This window comes from Aphelocoma coerulescens, chromosome 19, assembly GCF_041296385.1.
Source record: "Aphelocoma coerulescens isolate FSJ_1873_10779 chromosome 19, UR_Acoe_1.0, whole genome shotgun sequence".
NCBI lineage: Eukaryota > Metazoa > Chordata > Aves > Passeriformes > Corvidae > Aphelocoma > Aphelocoma coerulescens.
In genome coordinates this window covers 8,050,794-8,069,090 of record NC_091032.1, presented here as the reverse complement: position 1 = coordinate 8,069,090, position 18,297 = coordinate 8,050,794, and the positions used below count along the sequence as shown (strand labels likewise).

The window sequence follows — 18,297 nt, the reverse complement described above, 5'->3', positions numbered from 1 at the left end:
TAAAAAGCTACTCTTACATGAAAATTTCTTACTGAAATGCCTTCTCATAGCTACAACTCACCTCAAAGCCCTGCTCCATCATCTCAGTAGGCAGGAGTGTAATCCCAAACATTATCCCAGCCCAGACAGGACAGGAGACTCCATCACAGGGAGCACAGCAGCTGGATCTGCAATTAGAATTTTGGACTTCCTATCCCTAAGGTCTCCTTTTCCTCAGGGAGCACAGAGAGCACATTTCCATAGCTGCATACTCCATATTCCCCACTGGGTCAGACTGGGATTTAGATTCCTCTGACTGGGACAAAAATGCAGCACTATCCAGATTTGTCTCTGCTGGCAGCGCTCCCTCGCCATCAATTATCAGCAAAACGTTATCCTGCTCTCAAAACCAAGGCTGGGCTCCCCTCTCCTGGACAGCTGGGAAGGTGCAGCTCTCCACAAGGCTCTTCCACAAGACAGGGAAAGCTCTTTGCTGGGCTCAGTTGGTAAATAACCCAAAAAATCCCTTCCAAAAAAACCCCAATCTGCCAAGGCTGATAAACTCAGCTTGTCTTTTAGGAACCTGCCTGGATCACTGGTCTCTAAAAAAAGAGACTGGGGAGGCTGATGGTAAACCCCAGTAATTTGGGCAGCACATGAATCAGGTGGCTACACAAGATTCCCAAGCATTTTTTGGGCAGCTCTGGCTGACAGGAGATGGGAAAGCCAAGGCTGAGCTTTCCAGGTGCTCCCTCACCTGCAAGGGCAGCACGGACAGCTGAGGGCAGGGACTCAGCAAAAAAACCCCTCCTGGCTTGCTTTGACTTAACTTTTTTGTTCTTCTGCCACTGCATCCAAGGTTTGTATTTCCTTTGGAAGGAAGTCAGAGACTGAAAGGATGTTTATTCAAACTCTTATTTACCCCTCAGACAAGGACATCTCCAACACAACGCAGTCAGGCAAGGCTGGCAAACACAGTTTGTATCAGGGGTTGTTAGGAGAGAATGTGACTGAAGGGAAGAGGTTTTTGCAAAACACCTTTCAGGCCCAATCCTGCAGTTAAATACACAGGATCCTGATCTCCCACTGAAATTCAAGCAGCCACAATCAAGAGTTCAGATGCACTTTTATTTACAGCACAGGCTTTCAAAGAGACAATGGATTGCAGTGCTCCTCTTGGATCTGTGTGCCAAGGGATGGAAACCAAAAGACAGGAATTTTCCAAAAATTTCTGGCTTTTCCAAAAGCCAGCCTGCTTCAAGTACTGTGCACTACAGGCTGTAGGCACCTCTTATGGGAAGAGTTACAAATGGAAGAAGATTAGAGATTAAACTTATTGATGTGGATGCTTTTAAGCTTTGTTTCAAACCTCTTGCAAAAGCTGTTTGCCAACTGTTTCCTTACTAATCAAGGGTGTCTTGCAGTTGTGGTTATGATGATAAAATGCAATAATGATCTTCATCCTGGGCTGCCTGAGGGAGAGGCTCACAGGGTGACACTATCTATCCACGTGGATGTGTCAATCCAATTCTGCAAGGGAATACTGGTCTCGAGGATACAAGTTTCCCACAAATTTAGTAAGAATACAAGATCAGGAAGGAAGAACTTAATTTTGCTGTGGGACCAAATTACCAGAAAAAGTAAGTAAGGGAAGCAGCAGCACCAACTCCCTTGCAAGCACACAACTGATTTGCCTTAGCAGCACCTTGTTTTCAGTTGTTTCAAAACAATTTCTTATCATGCACTGGAAAATAAAACCCATCCTTTCCAAGTGGGAGAAGTCAGGCCTCCTGCTCTATAAAAACATTTCCAAGTGTCCTTGATTCCTCTGAGAATATGCTGGTAAAACAAAGGCCCTTTTCAGCACAGGAACAGGCAGCTGAAGCTGGGAAACAAGGTTTTCACCCCCACAATCTGCTATCAACAGGGTGGTCATGTGAAAAGGGCTGCCTCACTCCCCCACAGCACCCAGGATACTCGGGGAACACAGTGCAGGAGTGACAGGAACAGCAAATGTTTCTTCTAGGTTTCCTCTGATTCTGGGGTGACAAATCCTGCCACTCCAACAGTCTGGTTCCAGCAATTCACATTAAAAAAATGTATATCCAGGTATGAAATGATGGGCTTGGGTTAGAAACATAGAAACATAGAAAGAAAAAGCTCACAGCATTTCAGAATCAAACTGTTTTTCTTCCCAGAGAAGTAACACTTTAAATAATTGGATGGTTTCAGTATTTGTCAGGATCTCAAAGTAAGAAACAACAATTGTGCTCCTGGGAGATTGTCTGGCCTCAACCCATGCAACTGCAAGCCCTGGCATCTGTCTTAAAGTTTGCTTCTACCTTACAAAGCAGCAAAGTGAGGGAAAACAGGAAAATCCACAGTAAATACAGGAATATTTGTGATTAACTGAAACATGTCCTGCGTGGACACACATGTGCACACTTGAAGGTTTTTACTTAGTCAGGAGTTAAACAACCAAACTAAAGGAAGGGCAGCACAGACAGCTCTACCTTCCTGGTGCTTCAGAGCAGGACACAGTGCAGGTCCATCTGCACATGCCTTGGAGAACTTCAAGGGGATGGAAGAGTGAGAAAGCACAGACACAGGACAAAGCTCTGAACAAAGCTTGCCAATCTCCACGGCACAGAAATGCTCCTGTTATCCCACGGGCACAGCTGGTCATGGCACTGCTTGTGTTCATCCCTCTCTCCAAGTCCTGAGGCACTCCAGGCAATTCTCACCCCCAGCTCTTCTCAATCCCACTCTTTTTTGGTCTTCTCAGAGGATTTATCTTCTCAAATGGGCCCAAAAGGCTACAGCAGCACCAGCTTTCCAATCACAAACTCTCCAAGTACTGCACAAGTTTCCAGTCCCTCCTCAATTTCTGTAATTGCCTCCCCACTTGATTTCTTGTCTCATTCCTGCACAGTAATTACAGGCAGCACCACTCCCAGGTAAGCCACATCCTAAGCACATCCCCAGTTTAATAGCAATACTCAGACATCCATGGTTAAACTACTTCTTCTAGGAGAGATGAGCATCTCTCATGTTTTTCTAAAGCAATACAAAAGCATAGACAGGTCAAATAATTCACTCGAGGTCACAGGCTCTGTGGTAGAAATAGGATTAGAAATAGATACCAATTGCTGTGACAGCAAGGAGTGGAAAATAAAGAGTCACTACCCCATGCCAGTCTTAAGTCTGATATTAAGAAGTCACTGAGGAACCTTGACTGATGATTCAAGGTTGAATGTTCCTGCTCTAAAAAGGACAAGAAATAGAGCCACACCAGGTGACCCCTCAAAACCAGCTGACACAGGGGCCAAGCTGAGCACTCCCAACTCCTGCAGCCATGGCTGTGCTCACCAATACTGTACTCCCAGCAAACACATCTGTCAGGCAAAAAACAAGTGAAAACCTGAGGGCTGAACAGGAGCTGCAAGAGGAAGTGGCAGTCAGTGATCGGCACAGAGACCAACAACTCGGGACACCTCAGCAAACAACTCAGTGAAAAGGACAAACAGCCTTGTCTTGGCCCCTACCCAGGGGGTCAAATGTACTCATACCTATTCAGTGCTGCTCATTTTACCATCAGCTTCAGAGTGGCACACAGGCCTCCTGCTTTTGATCCTTAAATCAATCCCTCATTCACTTCCCTTCAGAGAGTGAGGGGAAGATGGGTCAGAACAGCTGCTGAGCGAGCAGCTCGTCAGTGTAAGAGGCACAGAAACATCTCAGTAACAACAGCAGTGGAGTTTTGCCTGTCAGAGCCATTCCTCAGTGTGGCATCCCCAGCTGGGACCATTCCTGGCTCTCCTGGCTGCACGTACCTGCCTGCCATCCTGTCCCACGTTGGTCTGTCCCCTCACCACTGTTCGAATGTTGTCATCCAACCTCCTGCAGAGAAGAGCCCAGAGTGTCAAACCCAGTCTTTAAATGCCTGACCCAAACAACTGGGGGAATCCTGAGAGCTACAGAACCAATTTAAAGTAAAAAAAGCTGATGCTACCAAAGCTAAACTCACTATTTCCCCTCTCCCTCTCTGTTCCATGTCACTATCTGGCATAATTTAAACGTCCTGTTGCAAAAATAAAAATCCATTTCCTAATTTAACCAGGGTTTCTTGCATTCCTGTTCCCTTAAGCAATATTGTCAGCTCTCCCTTGTCTGTTTGCATTTCAACTTCCCACATGTTGAAGTGCTGTCTCAATCCTTTCATGTTGGCAATATCAGCCAGCACAGAAAATTTAAGTATTTCACGCACACTTGTGTTTATTTTGTACTTTTAGGGCCGATAATGACAGTTCAAAAATACATAGTGAGTTTTTACAATTTATATTCTTATCCCACAAACAATAAATTCTTGGCAACTGAGTCTTTTGGGTAGTTTGCTCTCTCAGCCTTTAAACTGTACTAAAATTTGGTACTTTTTGATTCTTAGTTGTTTTTCAAAGCTGCACTTTGCAACCCATCAGCTTAAAGAGCCTGAAGGGCACATATTATACAACAGAGATGAAATATAAAGAATTGTAATAATTGCCTCTGTGCCACTATTAGACACCAGGCTGATCCTATCCATGCCTTTTAAGCAAACTAAATCCTGTCAGCTGTAGCACAAAAGCTGCATTTATTAAGCCTTGCTGACAATCAGACCAGGCCACCTGAGATGCAATGAAATGGAGAAATATTTACCTTATTTTCAATCTGATTTTGTTCACGACTTCATCAATGTTTGCCAAAGACTGGAAGACAGAAAAAAAAAATCAGAGAGAAGTGAAATGGTGAATGTTTTACAGAGGAATATGCCAGTTGTGATCCCAAACACTTCATCACACGGGGCACTTGAGGAAGAGGAGAGCAATGGCTTTGTTTTACAGGCGGAGGAACTGAGACACAACAACTCAGCTGCTTCTGTGTCACATCATAAAGAGCAGAAAAACACAGCTCAGGGCTTCCCCCATCCCTGAGCTCTGCCTTGTTCTTCGTCAGCAAAACTGTGTGACAGTGACCTCCAGTGGGCAGCGGGGATGGGGACAGAGCCTTTGCCTTTGGGTGAGACCCCCCTGCAGAGCCCAGACAGGCAGAAAATAGGCTGGAAGGAGATGCAGTGAAGGCACTGTGGGAGAAACAGCTCCTCACCGCTGGCAAAGGGAAAAAAGCCAAGCCACACCACCAGCAAGAGCTGCAAGCCAAAACCACCAGTGCTGCAGAGGATCTGAGACACGGTAAATGTTGGAGCAGCCTCCCAACATAAACTTCAGGCGTAGAAACATCTCTGTTTTGCAAGAGGTTAATCCAAAACTCCCCCTGGGGCTGAAGTCGGGAACACAAAGGGAGGATGTGGGCCCACAGCAATCTCATTCTTTAAATCTCAAAAGAAACAATAGGGCTCCAACTCTCCTGTGACATTGTACAGGCAACACCCACCTGATCCGGCTGAAAACCCCAGGAACTCACCAAGTACATGGCAAGTTATGAAATTTACTCCATCTAAATAGAAAGCTGATTTATTTCTACAGATCAAAGCAGGGCTTTTAACTGCAACCAAGCACTCTGGGTGGAAAGAGACCACATAATGACAGCAAACCCAGTGAGCTGCAAATTTAAGAAGGGATTATTGTTATAGCTTTATTTCCTGTGCTAGTGTTTTAAAAGAAAAGGCTTTGGTCCAGGTTTAAACACTACTTTGGTCATTTGCTATCAGGTTATCCTCATAGTAAAGAGTGAAAGTAAAATCTGATAGTAAAAAGTGTGAAAGTAAAGTGTGAGAGTACTTGGAGCATCACTTACTTGCTCAGTGGGAAAGAGAGCATTAATATACTCCACAGCATTGAAATCTGCTCTGTCCAGTGGATCTTGGCTGGGAAATACCTGGAGAGAGGGAGGAAAACAAACACTGTCAACAATCTCCAGTAATTTCTGTAACTTTACACAGTTTCTACTACTTTTAATTCCTTCAGCACCTGCCTCCAGTTGTGTTTCACAGTTGTGTTTCTCTAACAAGTGGCCAGTCTCTGCCCAGGAATAGAGCAGCCACGTGCTCTGCAGGGCTCTGACCTCCCAAAATTCCTGTGGATATCAGCCTGGATAAACACAGATAATTTGCACACACGATTCCAATACAGCCCTGGCACAATCCACGCAGGAATTCCCAAGACACACGAGTCATTAATCATGTATCCCAAACCATCCTGATGCTTTTGCTGTTGTCTGGGATCAAACTGAAGTTCTGGCCTGCTCTTGGCAAGACCTTTGCCAGGCCCCATGTGACAGACAGAGGGTTTGCTTTCCACAGCCTTGTAATAGGAAACGTGATGAATTAAGGAGTGGTTGTACGAGTTCTCTGGAGACTTAGGTTTGCCACTTTTCACAAAAGATGGAGAGAAACACAATCTGCTGAATGATTTGGGAAGGGGGAAAGAGCAGCTGTGGTGCAAACAGATGTCATCTCTCCTCAGAAGCTCAAACCACACGAACACGACTGCCAGGCTTTGCTTTTTGTCCCCACAAAGTGTGGTGCTTTCCCTTCTCTGCCACCATACTGAAGCTGTGCCCCATCCCTGGAAGGGTTCAAGGCCCACTTGGATGAGGCTTGGAGCAACCTGGGATGGTAAAAGGTGTGGAAGGAATGAGGTGCTCTTTAAGGCCCCTTCCAACCCAAAGCATTCCATGATTCTGATATTTGTTCCACATTTACAGAGCCATCAGCTCTGCACTCCATGGCCAACACCCCACCTGGCAAAAGCAGAGCTGACCCCTAGCATCCCCCTGCTCACTGAAAGCCTTCTCACCTGGGCACATGAAGCACTGATGCTGTTTTACACATTCTGCACTGTAAAATCAGTGATTTTGTGAGATAAAAGCAAATTCTGCCTGAACCAGCCCTCTTGGGCAGCTTTCCCAGTCACTCCTGCAGACGAGGAGGAGCAGGCAGCAGTTAAACATGCATGAGGTCGTGGTGAGTGAGGAAAATGCTCTGACATCACCCCACTGTAAGAGCACAACTGTAGCGTCACACCCAGCCTTGTCCTGCTCATAACTCACACTCAGTTAATCCCCACAAACCCCAAATCTCCACAAATATTAAGAGTAGATGAAACAAGAGGTGAGATGTGGAGATAAAGGCTGGTCAGGAACTCCACTCAAACTGCAGATAGAGATCACTGCTGCAGGCAGCTGGAGCAGCTGCAGGAGTTGTTACTCCCAGGAGTTTGTCACAACCTATTAATCAGAAATGCCACCCCAGGTTTGGTGGGGCACCAGTTCTGCCTGTGCTCCCCACCCCGCTTCCGGCAGGGCAGCTGAGCCAGCTCTGCTCATTTAACCTGAACTGGGCAGGTTTTGCCCAAAACTGGTTCAGGAACACTGATAGGAACAACGAGATTACTGGGTTGAGAAGAGCCAGTGAGGAAGTTGGAAAGCAGCAGGTGGTGTCATCCTCAACATCTCCCAGTGCTCAGGACGTGAATGTTTTCCTACAGCTTTACTGCCTGTTAAAATAACTCAGCCAGGCACGTGGTGGATCCTCCACTGTTCAAAACCTCATAAATGCAGAGGATTCTTCCTCTGGACAGGCTCTAGACCCCCTTTAGAAGCTGCCATTTAATTTACTAGTTCCCAAGGTTTCCCCTTGCTCTTCGACAAGAGCCACCAAAGTGACCCATAAGCCTCAACGCTCAAGAAAGCACAAAAACTTATTTGAGTGATGTTTTGTGAGATGGATACTGCTGCTGCCCAGACTTCTGCGACAGGGAAGAGCCCTCGAGACGGAAGGGTTGGCCACAGGTTGGCTGCAGGCAGTGCAGGCTCAGTCACAGAGGACAAGAGTTGTGGTTTTACCCTGGGTTCTCACGGGATTTTGATGGACTCTAAGTGCCAAGAAGGGTTTCAGGGAACACTGGAACACAGAATCATAGAATACCCTGAGCTGTGGGGGACCCACAAGGGTTATGAAGTCCTGCTCCTGGCCCTGCACAGACACCCCAACAACCCCACCCTGGGCATCCCTGGCAGCGCTGTCCCAACGCTCCTGGAGCTCTGGCAGCCTCGGGGCCGTGCCCATTCCCTGGGGAGCCTGGGCAGTGCCCAGCACCCTCTGGGGGAAAACACCCTTGTGTATTCAAGCCAAACCAAGACATTTCGATCATCCTTATTTCAACCGAGCCCGGGCACTGGGCTGCACCGGGGTGCTTTCCACACCACGTAACACGCCTGCAATTAGCGACAGAGACGCCGCAGCACCGCCAGCACCCCACGTCTGACACTGACGGGGACACGACGAGCCACGCTCAGCCCCCAACGCCGGCCCGGCCCTCGCATCGCCGGCACCGGGAGGTCCGAGCCCACCCGGGGCTGACGGGGCTCGGCCCCACGCCGGGCACGGCCAGCCCGGGGCTCGCCGGGCCCAGCTGCGGAAGGCCCGGAGCCGGCAGGGAGGGGCTCAGATCCGGCCGCGGGCCCTCACCGAGCGGCCCCGCACCGCGCCCGCGCCTGTCCCCTGCGCGGGGGGACCCGCCCGGCGCACCTGCTCGATGGCGGCCTGCACGGCGGGCGCCAGCTCCAGCGCCGCCTCCAGCCCGGCCTCCAGCTCCGGCTCGTCCTCCTCCATGGCGGCGCCGCTTCCGCCGGCAGCGCGCGGGCGGGGCGGGGCCGGCGTGAGGGGCGGGCCCGGGAGGGGGCGGGGTCCGAGCCGCCGGGGCGGGGCCTGGAGGGGCGCGGCCCCGCCGCTGGGCGGGGTTTGGGCCGGCGGGGCGGGGCCTCCGCCCGGCGGAGCGGGGGCGGGAGCGGCGGGGCCGGTCCGAACCGAGCCGAGCCGAACCGAGCCCCAGCAGAGCCGAGCTGAGCCGGGCCGAGCTGAGCTCAGCCGAGCCGGGCCCTCCCGCCGCCCGGCCGGCTGTTGACAAGCGGCGGCGGGAGACAGCGCGGTCGTCCCCATGTGGCGGACGCTGGTCCTCGCCTCCGCCTTCTTCCCGGGGCTCTTCATCCTCTGCATCCGGTTGTTGCGCTGGGCCGCCCCGGGATGGAGCCTCAAGGACCGCATCCTCCTCAGCGGCAGGTACGGGCGGGAGCGGCGGGAGGTGACGCGCACGGCGGCGGGACCCGCCGGGACCGGGATGGGGACCGGGATGGGGACCGGGAGCGGGAAGGATCCGGGCGGGCCGAGAGCACCGAGACCCGCTGGCTGTGAGCCTGGACTCGGAGGTGCCCCGGCCCGCGACGCTCCGGGGGACAGTCCTTGGCTGTCCCGAGCCCAGATCCCGCGAGGGGAGCAGCGACCGGAGGCAGGAGCAGCACTCCGAGCACGGACATCCCCCCCGAGGGAGGGCATCCCCCCCGAGGGAGGGCATCCCCCCAGCATGGGCATCGCAGCCCGGCCCTGCCCGGCGGGACCCCCGCACTGTGGTACCGTTGTCGGGGCGGGGATGCTCCAGTGCAGCTCTGCCTCTGCCCACGGGGAACCGGCAGCGTTTCCACGGGGGTGGAAGGGACGGGACCTGGCAAGGATCCCCCAGGAGGCAGCGCCTGGCACAGCCACCCCGACACGTCCTCGCCGTGACGAGGCGCTGGGGTGTGCACGGAGTGGGCGTCTAAGTGCCACCAGCTCTGCGGGTGCCAGCTCTGAGCCTCGGCCCTCGTGGGGTCACATTTGGGGTGACCCCTTTCCTCTCTCTCCGTTTCAGGCTGGTGTCAACGGTCCAAGCCACGATGGCAACGGTGTCAGGGATCACGGTTGTCCTCAGCTGCAAGAACGTGGTGCATGACAGGTAACAGAGACCCACTCAGGTCCCACTGCCCCATGGGGAGCGTGCCAAGGATGTGCTGAGCCAGCTCGGGGCTGGAGGGTTTTCTGCCAAAGGCCTGCCAGTACAAAGGGGAAAGGAAAACCAGTTTCATGTTCCTCTTTCCTCCACTTGGGCTGAAAGGGTTGCGCCATGTGGTGGCTGTATGCCCCCTGAACAGCAGCGGCTTGCTCTGGCCTAGGGTTGCTCTGCCAGCACAGTCTCCTCCAGAGGATGGGCTGTAACATGGGCTGGGTATGAGCAAAAAATAGAGACATCATCAGCTCTGAAGGGGTAGGGAGGTTCCTTGCTGGAAGCTGAAATTGCTACAGAGTCAAGCAGACCCGATGAGAACTGATTTTAGAGGTGCAAAAAGCATTCTGAAAGAATCCAGAAATGGTAAAGTCAGAACGGAGTTTGAAGGAAAATCCTGCTTCTTTGTCCTCAGTGCTCTGAGATAAACTGCCCAGAAGTGGCTCTGAGGAGGAGTGATAGAGTAATCAGAAGACTTAAAAACAGAGCTATTATCCAGACTAGCAGAGAAGATTGCAGGAGGGAAGAATATAATTATGCCAAGCTGGAATTCGACCGTCACACACGGATTTTAGGGTGATTTTTAGGAAGGGCTGCCACCCTGGTCATAGCAGACTTGTCTTTAATACACAGATATGAATTGTCCTGCCTTGCTCTAGGTGGTGATATCTATCCAGATTGCTCAGACCTGCTTAACCCAGGCAGTCTGTGAGTTACCTTTTTGTTCTAAAATAAAATTCCTGCTGCATAGATAAGGCAGATGATGAATCCCAAAGCCACACAGACGGAAGGTGTTGCCAGCAGCCCTCCTTCCCCCGGAGCTGTCTGCTTGCCCGGGTGTACTCAAGGCCAAGGGCTCTGTGCAAACACTTTGTGGACAGAGACCTAGATTTTCTTTGAATCTAAAGGAAATTGAGCCCAGGGCTCAGCAGGGAAGGCCTCATAGAATGACAGCAAGACAGCAAGCCAGGAAGCATCACAAAGATTGCAGTAAAATTTGCCAATTTATTTACAGGGGCAGACAATCATTATATCACCAGCGTTGTAATTGCCCTCCAAAGCCCTGGGCAAGTTTTGCAAACACAATCACTTGCCACCCCTGCTTCACACCACTTACATCTTTCCATCTGGAACAGGAACTCCTGCAACAGAATTTTTCTTGGGATGGCAGGAGAGCAAAAAGAGATTTGAGCCCCAAGCTACATTTCTTCAAGCAACAGCATTGGGTGGTTTTGTCTTTGGTTTGTTTTTTTTTATCAGTGTGATTCCACGCAGGACTTTTTAAGGAGGCTGGTGTCCCTGCAGAGCAGGGCTTGCTGCTGCCCAGATTGTGCAACCAGGATTCCAACATGCTTTGGGAACAGGCAGCTGCCTGCAATTATTTCCCAACTGACAAATGCCTCATGGGGGTTTATTGCCTATATTGGATATTTCACACTTCACTCTCCAAAGGCCAGGCCAGCCATCCCTGGTTAACTCTGAGTTCTCCATGTGCTTCCCAAACACTCCCTGGGTTAGGCAGCCAGCTGATGCAATGTGACAGGCAGGAGGGACTACGGATTGGGAGTTTTCCACCACCAAGCACCAGCCCTGGGGGTCCCAGGGCTTAGTGGAGGAGATCACCTATGCAAAGGTGTCAGCTTGGTGCTGGATCACAAAAAATGCTGTGCCCCTGGCCCGTGCAGCAAACACCTGGCTGTGGAGCTAATCAGGATCCTTCCTCGGTGCTGTGTTTGTGTTTGGCCAGGCTGAGCTCAGTGCCTGGCACAGCCCAGCAGGAGCGGGGTCAGCACCCAGAGCCGTCCTCCACATGTACCAGGCACCTTTTCTCTGGGTCAGTCTGCACCTGCTGAGCCAAACAGACTTAAAATTCCCCCCCTTTCAGCTTCAAACTCTTACTGAGATGCTGCCACTTCAGTCCTAAAAACTCTTCTACCTCCCAGAGCATCGCGAGGCGCTCAGAGCCGCTGCGATGCCTCTGTGTGTGCTGCTCCTCCCCAGGCACTGGCTGGCCGTGGAGTACATCTGGGTCCTGGTTCCCTACATGACCTACGACATCTATGTCATGTACCTCTGCCACTGGCACAAGAGCCAGGAGAAGGGCATCCTGGAGAAGAAGCACTCGCTGGCCAGTGTGTGGAGCTTCCTCTTGCAGGAGCGGCTGATGGTGACCCACCACCTCTTCATCCTCATCGTGCTCACCCCCATCACCCAGGTGAGGGCTACTGCAGCAGCCCAGGACCCCCTGGACATGCTGGGTGTTGGCTCCTGGCCACCTCTCTGCAGGTGCTCACTGCTGGCTTTCTTTACAGCACTTCAGGGGAGAGTTGGGGGACTTCTTTGTGGGCTGCATCTTCACAGCAGAGCTGAGCACGCCTTTCGTATCACTGGGCAAAATCCTCATGCAGGTAGGTGAGGAGGGCTGGGGCTCAGGGCTGGGAACCCCACAGCAGTTCATCCCCTTTCCCTGCCCCAGGCAGTGGCTGAGCTGGGGGGATCTCAGAGAGGGGCAGCTCCACAGCTGTACCCCAGTCTCCCCTGCGGTGCTGCCTTTCTCCCAGTGTCCCATCCCTTTCCCCCAGTAACCAGCACGCCCAGGGGCACCCTGGAACTGGGGGCTGTGCCGTGGGCTGATGCTGCCCCCTCCTGCCTGTTCCTCCCTGCACCACGTTCATTCTCACCCCAGCCCTCTGCCCTCAGCTCCCTTCCCCCTGCCCTCCTGGATGCTCATCCCGTTGCTCCCAGCACCGCCAGTTCCCCGGAGCGCTGGGCTGCTGCTCACCCCACATTCACCTCCTTCCTCCCCCAGCTCAAAATGCAGGACACGCTGCTGCACAAGGTGAACGGGATCCTCATCCTGGTGACCTTCTTCCTGTGCCGCATCCTCCTCTTCCCCTTCATGTACGCGGCCTACGCCCGCCAGGTGGGGATCCCGGTGTACCTGGTGCCGTTCCGCATCCCCCTGCACTGCAACATCGCCAACGCCTCCCTCATCGCCCCCCAGCTCTACTGGTTCAGGCTCATCTGCCGCAAGGCCGCCCGCCTCTACGGCGGCTCTCCCGCCCACCGCAGCAGATAACGGAGCTGATAACGGCCAGGGGCTGGCACAGGGCAGCCCCCGGCCCTTCCATCGGGAGCAGCGATTCCGCCGGGCTGCCGGAGCTGGAAGCAGCCTCCCGTCTCCAGCGCCGTGCCAGGCAGCACCAGCCGGGGCTAGGAAGGCTTTCCTCCCACGCCGCGGCAGTGCCTCGTGTCCTCCCGCCGGGGTGGGAGCCGGCTTGGATGCACGACATTCCTTCTGGGATTCAGCTCTGCGGCCCCGCAGAGGGTTACACGAGAGGGGTTTGTTGCAGCCCCCCCGGCGCGGCTGCCGGGGCTGACACCGGACACCGGCACAGCGGCGTGCAGGAGCCTGCGCGGGGATGCTGGAGCGGGCCCGGCCCCAGCAGCGGCGATGGGGAGCCTGTGCCGGACCTGCCGCAGCCCCAGCCAGGCCTGGAGCCGCAGCACAGCTCTGCAGAGCCCTTCCTGGCCTTTACTGACTTCAGCTCTACATACACTACAGCCCTGTTCGGCCTCTGACCTCCCACATGCACCTCACCTCCTGCTGCTGCTGTGGCTGCTGGGCTCAAGCTCCACTTAACTCGATGGTGCTTTTCACTAAAAGCGTCCGACAGTCCTGCGGGGGACTCCTGTGTTGCCAGTTCTGGTGTTCCCAGCAGGGCTGGAGGGGAGAAGCTCATGCCAGGACAGAGGAACGGTTCTGCTGTCTCAGAGCGACATCTCATCAACACACAGGGCACTGTGCAGAGCCCCTCCTTGGCAGAGGGTGCAATTTTCCCTCCCCTCCCCTAACCACAGCTGCTTTTATCTGGCTGCATCCCCTCAGCAGGTATTTAAAACCATCTGGCACACCCTGCTCTGCTCTGCCCTCCAGCTGGCACCACCAGGCCCTGGCAGCACCCGTACAGTCCCATCCCTCCAGCCCCATCCCACCCCCCGTGAGGCTGCCAGGGACAGAAGTGGGGCTGCACAGAAGGAACCAGCAACCCCAGAGCAGGATGCTGAGCTGGCCCTTCACCAGTTCAGCCCATTTCCACTTTTAGCCACAGCAAAATGGGTATAGGCTCCCTGGCTCGCCCTGCACCACAGGGTTCAGGAGCCCTGCAGGTGTGTGCAGTCGGACCACAGCTGAGTTCATTGCCTGTAGCCAGCACCAGCCAGGGTAGCCACCTTCTCCTCCTCCTCCTGCAGCCTTCTGTGCCTGCTCCAGGGCAGGGAACTGCACTGGCACAACCCTGGCACAGCCCCGGAGACCTGCGACCACTCTGTGCCTTTCATTCTGTCTGAAACCAGCAGCTGAGCTCTGGGAAACCTGGATCTTTTGGGGGTTGGATCTCATCCCAACCACGGCTGTTTTTCTGGATAGAGTGTAAAAAAACAAAGAAGGGCCTCTTCCAACCTGTGGTTGTTGTTGCAGAGCCACCACTGTCACAGAAACCACCGAGAGCAGCTGATGTTACAAACCGCTTGCAACTCGTTACAGATGTTGTATCTCACTGTTTTCATTGCGAATAACGTGCCTTATGTAAGGACAAAGAAAAGCCAGCCAATGAGGCACCTCAGTTTGCACTAACACTGCCCTATTTACTATCAGGAGACCAATAAAGATTTCCTCTCTGAGTCACACCACTGGCTGGCTCTTCCACGTGCCGTTCATTGCTGGGTGGGGGTGTTACATGTGGGGTTACTGCTGCACCCCCACCTCCGGGCAGGAGCAGCACACACGGATTTCCAAAGGTTCCTGCCTGTCCTGAACTCACTCAACTCGCTTCCCAGCTTCCAACTTGTTTTCCAGCCTCCGGCAGCACGTGGCAAAACCAGCAATTCTCCCGGGACTAGGAGAGGGCTGGTGGCAAAGCAGCCAGAGGGAAGTGATTTCCTGGATGCTGGAGGCTGCTGTGTAAATCCAGAGTGCCAGCAGGCAAGGCTGCAGCCACAGAACTGGCAGCTTGGCTCAGGAACAGCTGTGTCCAGTTATTTCAATGGATAACTAAAGTGCTCCTCCTACACATCTTTATGCAGCCACTTCCACTGCTCAGTGGAAGAAAAAACAGCAGGGAGGGAATACACTCAAAAGAGAAAACACAAGGGTTTATTACAGATCTTACAAGATCCAGATCAGAGGTCCCTCGTCAGCGCTCTGAGTGCACTCCCAGCTTGCTGAGCTTCTGCAGGAGGGTGCTGCGCAGCTCCTCGTGCCCCACGTTGTCCGTGATGGACTCCAGGAAGTGCCTCTCGTTGGCTCTGCGCAGCGCGGTGCAGGGAGCCGTGTCGGCGCCGCTGGACGCCTCGTACTGCGACAGCACCTCCAGGGCCACCACCAGCAGCGGCTCCCCGCAGCCCCCGGCCGGCAGCATGGCAGCCACGTGCAGCAGGTGACAGAACATCTGGATGCACACGAAGGACACCTCCTGCGTGCCGGCGCCGTCCTCGGCGGGGTGAGACGGGGCTCTCGCCGTGGCCTTGACGGAGGCCAGCAGGTCGGTCAGGCTGGCGCAGTACAGCTGCACCACGTGGAGCCAGGCCTCTGGCGGCAGCCAGGAGGAGCAGCTGGAGCTGCAGAGGAGCTGGAAGCCCCGCAGGAAGAGCACGGAGAGCTGGAGGTGGCAGGCGAAGGGGCGGAGGTTGAGCAGGGGCATGTGCTGCACGTACTCCAGCGTGTAGGGCACGTGCAGCACCTGCCGCTGCAGCAGCTGCTCGACCACGGGCGCCAGCCTCTTCCACTCGCCGTGGCTGCACCACGGCAGCACCTGGATGAGGGCCACCAGGAAGCCCTTGCTGAAGAGATTCACTTCTTCAGGGTTGTCCACGTTGACGGTGAGCAGCGCCAGCATCGTGTCCCTGAGCGCTGGGGACACGCAGCAGCACTCCATCCACGCCAGCAGCCCGCTGCCCGGCCCGTAGGCTGGCAAGGACTGGGATGTCCACTCGTCCTCAGGGAGCCTGCAGATCTCAAACAGCGTCGCCGGGACCTCGTTCTTGAAGTGGTCCCCGTAAAGCTTCTTCAGACGGAGCCCGACAGTCCAGTCCAGTGGTGCCACCTTCCTGTGGAGCCAGGCCAGCGACTGCCCCCACAGCTCCGGGGAGGGGACGGTCTCTGGTCCCACCAGCTCGCACAGCTGGCAGAGGATGTTCAGAATCAGGTCTTTGGTCTCCAGGGAAGGGAAGAGCTGCTCCTTAGGCTGATGCCAGTACTTGGTGTAACCATCTAGAAGTTTGCAGAGGCTGAGGAGAAGTGGGAAGGGGTGGCAGGATTTGATCCAGTGCTCTTCTGAACAGGACGGTATTCCCAAAACCTTACTGAGGATCTGCAGGCTCAGCTCAATCTGAGGAGAGTCTGACTTCAAATAGGGAAGGACAAAGGCTTTGGTCACCTCTGCAGGTGACACAAGTGGGGTGGCTGAGCCTGGCTGCATGAGAAAGGCCAGGAACTGAAGGAATTGCTCCTCCTCCCTCGCTGTGGAAAGCTTCCCCCACACTGCCTCCTCCAGACACCTCACCACCAGGCTGCATGGCCTGCCTGGATCCTCATGGCTCTCCAGGAAGCTCAGTGCTGAGAAGGAGCAGAGGATTTGGGCGAGGAACTGGTGTGCTCCGAGGTTGACCACAGCAAGATGACAAACCTGCTTCACTGTGGCCTCGGGGTACAGCAGCGTCAGCCTGGCCACAGAAGCCACAGCCCTGGTCAGGCCCTCATCAGACACACTCTTTGTGATCTGGTTGAAAGTCACATTCAGGTCCTCCTGGAACCCGTCCCTGACAACCTGCAAGTTCTGGGACAGACCTTGGCCACCCCAGGACGCCAGGACACCTGAGATCACTTGGTTTTTATCAGTTAAAGAAAGCTCAGTGTAACACTCCACGATGGCTTTGGTCACTTGCATCTGCAGCTCTCGGGCCTCCTTGTCATGGTGGGACGTGGAAAAGTTCACCAGCATCTCCAGCAGTTTGAAAACTAGCTCAGGGTTCTGGAACAGAGCTTTGTTTTTCACGAGGCACTCGACCCAGGCCTTTGAAAAAGCCCAGGTCTTTTCAGATGCAAAAACAGAGCACACGTCCACATGGCGGTCCAGCCTTTGTGCAATGATTGCCATGGCAACTGAAGGCTCGAGGCTGGTGTCCAAACCCTTCAGGACAGCACTGGAGTCCCTGAGAAAGTCCTTGGTGAGCTGTGTCAGCTCTAACACTACCTGTGCCTCGCCCTCCCCCAGGTCTCCGGTCTCTGAGAGGAAATCCAGGTTCTTCCCAAGGGTGGTCAGAGTGTCCAGGAGCCGGTAGCTCTCGTAACACAGCTCCTCAGAGCCCTTCAGAGTGTCCTGCAGCTCCTCTCCCCAGGCCTGTAAGAAGCTGCAGAGCAAGTCCAAGCCAACAAAGAGCTCCTCACGAGAGAGTCTGGTCAGGGGCAGGAGGCTCACGCTTCTCTCTGCTTCCCTCACCTTCTCTGCCAGCCCGCAGGGGTGGTACTGGCTGTCAGTGTCACTGCTCCAGAGGCTGACCAGGGCACTGACCTTGGCCAGGTACTCTGTGATGGGCAGGGGGCTGGCCCCTGGCCCCAGCCCAGAGGACAGGCACAGCAGCTCAGCCAGGTTGGCCAGGGCGTAGCACCTCAAGCGGGGCTGGGTGATGCTGCCTCGGATCTGCTTTAACCCCTCCAGCAGCAGCATCGGCAGCCCAGTGGCACCTGGGGGGTTCCCAGGGTCACCCTTGAACCTCTTTGGGGGCTGCAGACCATCCTCCAGGGAGGGCTCAGCCCCGTGCTGATGTATGAGAGCGCTGAACGCAGACACCGTCGCATCCTCCTGTCCCTCCTTGTGCTTCATCACCTCCCACCACACGTCCAACAAGAACCTGATGTCCGACGGGGATGTCTCGCTGGAGATGTACTCCACCAAGTTCTCCAGCTGTCCCCGGCACACATCTGGAGGCAGCGCCAGCAGCAGCTGCACGAAGAGCCGCGGCACTCCCAGCGCCTTGACCAGCTCGAAGAGGGCGGTGTGGTTGACATCGGGGATCATCGCGCCCACGGAGAAGAACCCGTCATCCTTCCAGCCCCATTCCAGCGAGGCGGCGGGCGGGGCGGGCAGCAAGATTTTCGCCCAGACGATGGCCACGGCCTCCTTCTTCCAGACGCCGCGGCCCAGCGGCGAGGGGCAGCGCTCGCCGATCTCGCGCAGCGCGTCGGTGATGGGCACGCCCGCGCGGGGCCAGTCGGCTTTGCGCAGCTCCCGCAGCGGCCGCGGCTGCAGCAGGCGGGCGGCCAGCAGGAAGCCGCCGTGCAGGATCGCCGTCTCCTCGCCCACGGCCCACGGCCCCGGGCCCGCCGCCTCCATGGCGGCGCCGCGCTCTGACGTCACGCGGGCGGCGCGCTGACGTCACGCCGGCAACAGCGCCCCCCCCCCCCCGCCGGCAGCGCCCCCTGGCGGCGCGGAGACGGGCAGGA

At 54.9% G+C, this 18,297-nt stretch overlaps 3 protein-coding genes across 4 annotated transcripts in view; 1 reads left to right on the top strand and 2 right to left on the bottom strand.

The window, feature by feature from the left end:
- Positions 1–8,601, bottom strand: part of VPS53 (VPS53 subunit of GARP complex) — a 60,010-nt gene extending 51,409 nt beyond the window's left edge. For both annotated transcript variants that reach the window (XM_069033205.1, XM_069033208.1), the window contains exons 1-4: positions 8,507–8,601; positions 5,773–5,853; positions 4,675–4,724; positions 3,813–3,879 (exon numbers count right to left, since the gene is read on the bottom strand). In XM_069033205.1, the coding sequence (XP_068889306.1) occupies positions 3,813–3,879; positions 4,675–4,724; positions 5,773–5,853; positions 8,507–8,590 (282 nt within the window). In that variant the 5' untranslated portion in view covers positions 8,591–8,601. The remainder of the gene's footprint in view (positions 1–3,812; positions 3,880–4,674; positions 4,725–5,772; positions 5,854–8,506) is intronic.
- A 196-nt stretch (positions 8,602–8,797) lies between these two features.
- On the top strand, positions 8,798–14,824 carry TLCD3A (TLC domain containing 3A). The gene is made up of 5 exons (XM_069033153.1): positions 8,798–9,037; positions 9,663–9,746; positions 11,796–12,009; positions 12,107–12,202; positions 12,604–14,824. Exons 1-5 carry the CDS (start codon positions 8,916–8,918, stop codon positions 12,871–12,873), a joined length of 786 nt encoding a protein of 261 aa, XP_068889254.1. The 5' UTR covers positions 8,798–8,915; the 3' UTR covers positions 12,874–14,824.
- Positions 14,825–14,927: 103 nt separating this feature from the next.
- GEMIN4 (gem nuclear organelle associated protein 4) lies at positions 14,928–18,223 on the bottom strand. Its single transcript, XM_069033151.1, has one exon. The coding sequence runs from the start codon at positions 18,185–18,187 to the stop codon at positions 14,990–14,992; it is 3,198 nt and encodes a 1,065-aa protein (XP_068889252.1). The 5' UTR covers positions 18,188–18,223; the 3' UTR covers positions 14,928–14,989.
- Between the last annotated feature and the right edge of the window lie 74 nt (positions 18,224–18,297).

Excerpts from the sequence above, each read along its gene's own strand:
- TLCD3A (XM_069033153.1), top strand. The coding sequence starts at position 8,916 with ATGTGGCGGACGCTGGTCCTCGCCTCCGCCTTCTTCCCGGGGCTCTTC. Across the intron at positions 9,747-11,795 it reads AAGAACGTGGTGCATGACAG|GCACTGGCTGGCCGTGGAGT; the intron begins GTAACAGAGACC and ends GCTCCTCCCCAG. Across the intron at positions 12,010-12,106 it reads TGCTCACCCCCATCACCCAG|CACTTCAGGGGAGAGTTGGG; the intron begins GTGAGGGCTACT and ends CTTTCTTTACAG.
- GEMIN4 (XM_069033151.1), bottom strand. The coding sequence starts at position 18,187 with ATGGAGGCGGCGGGCCCGGGGCCGTGGGCCGTGGGCGAGGAGACGGCG.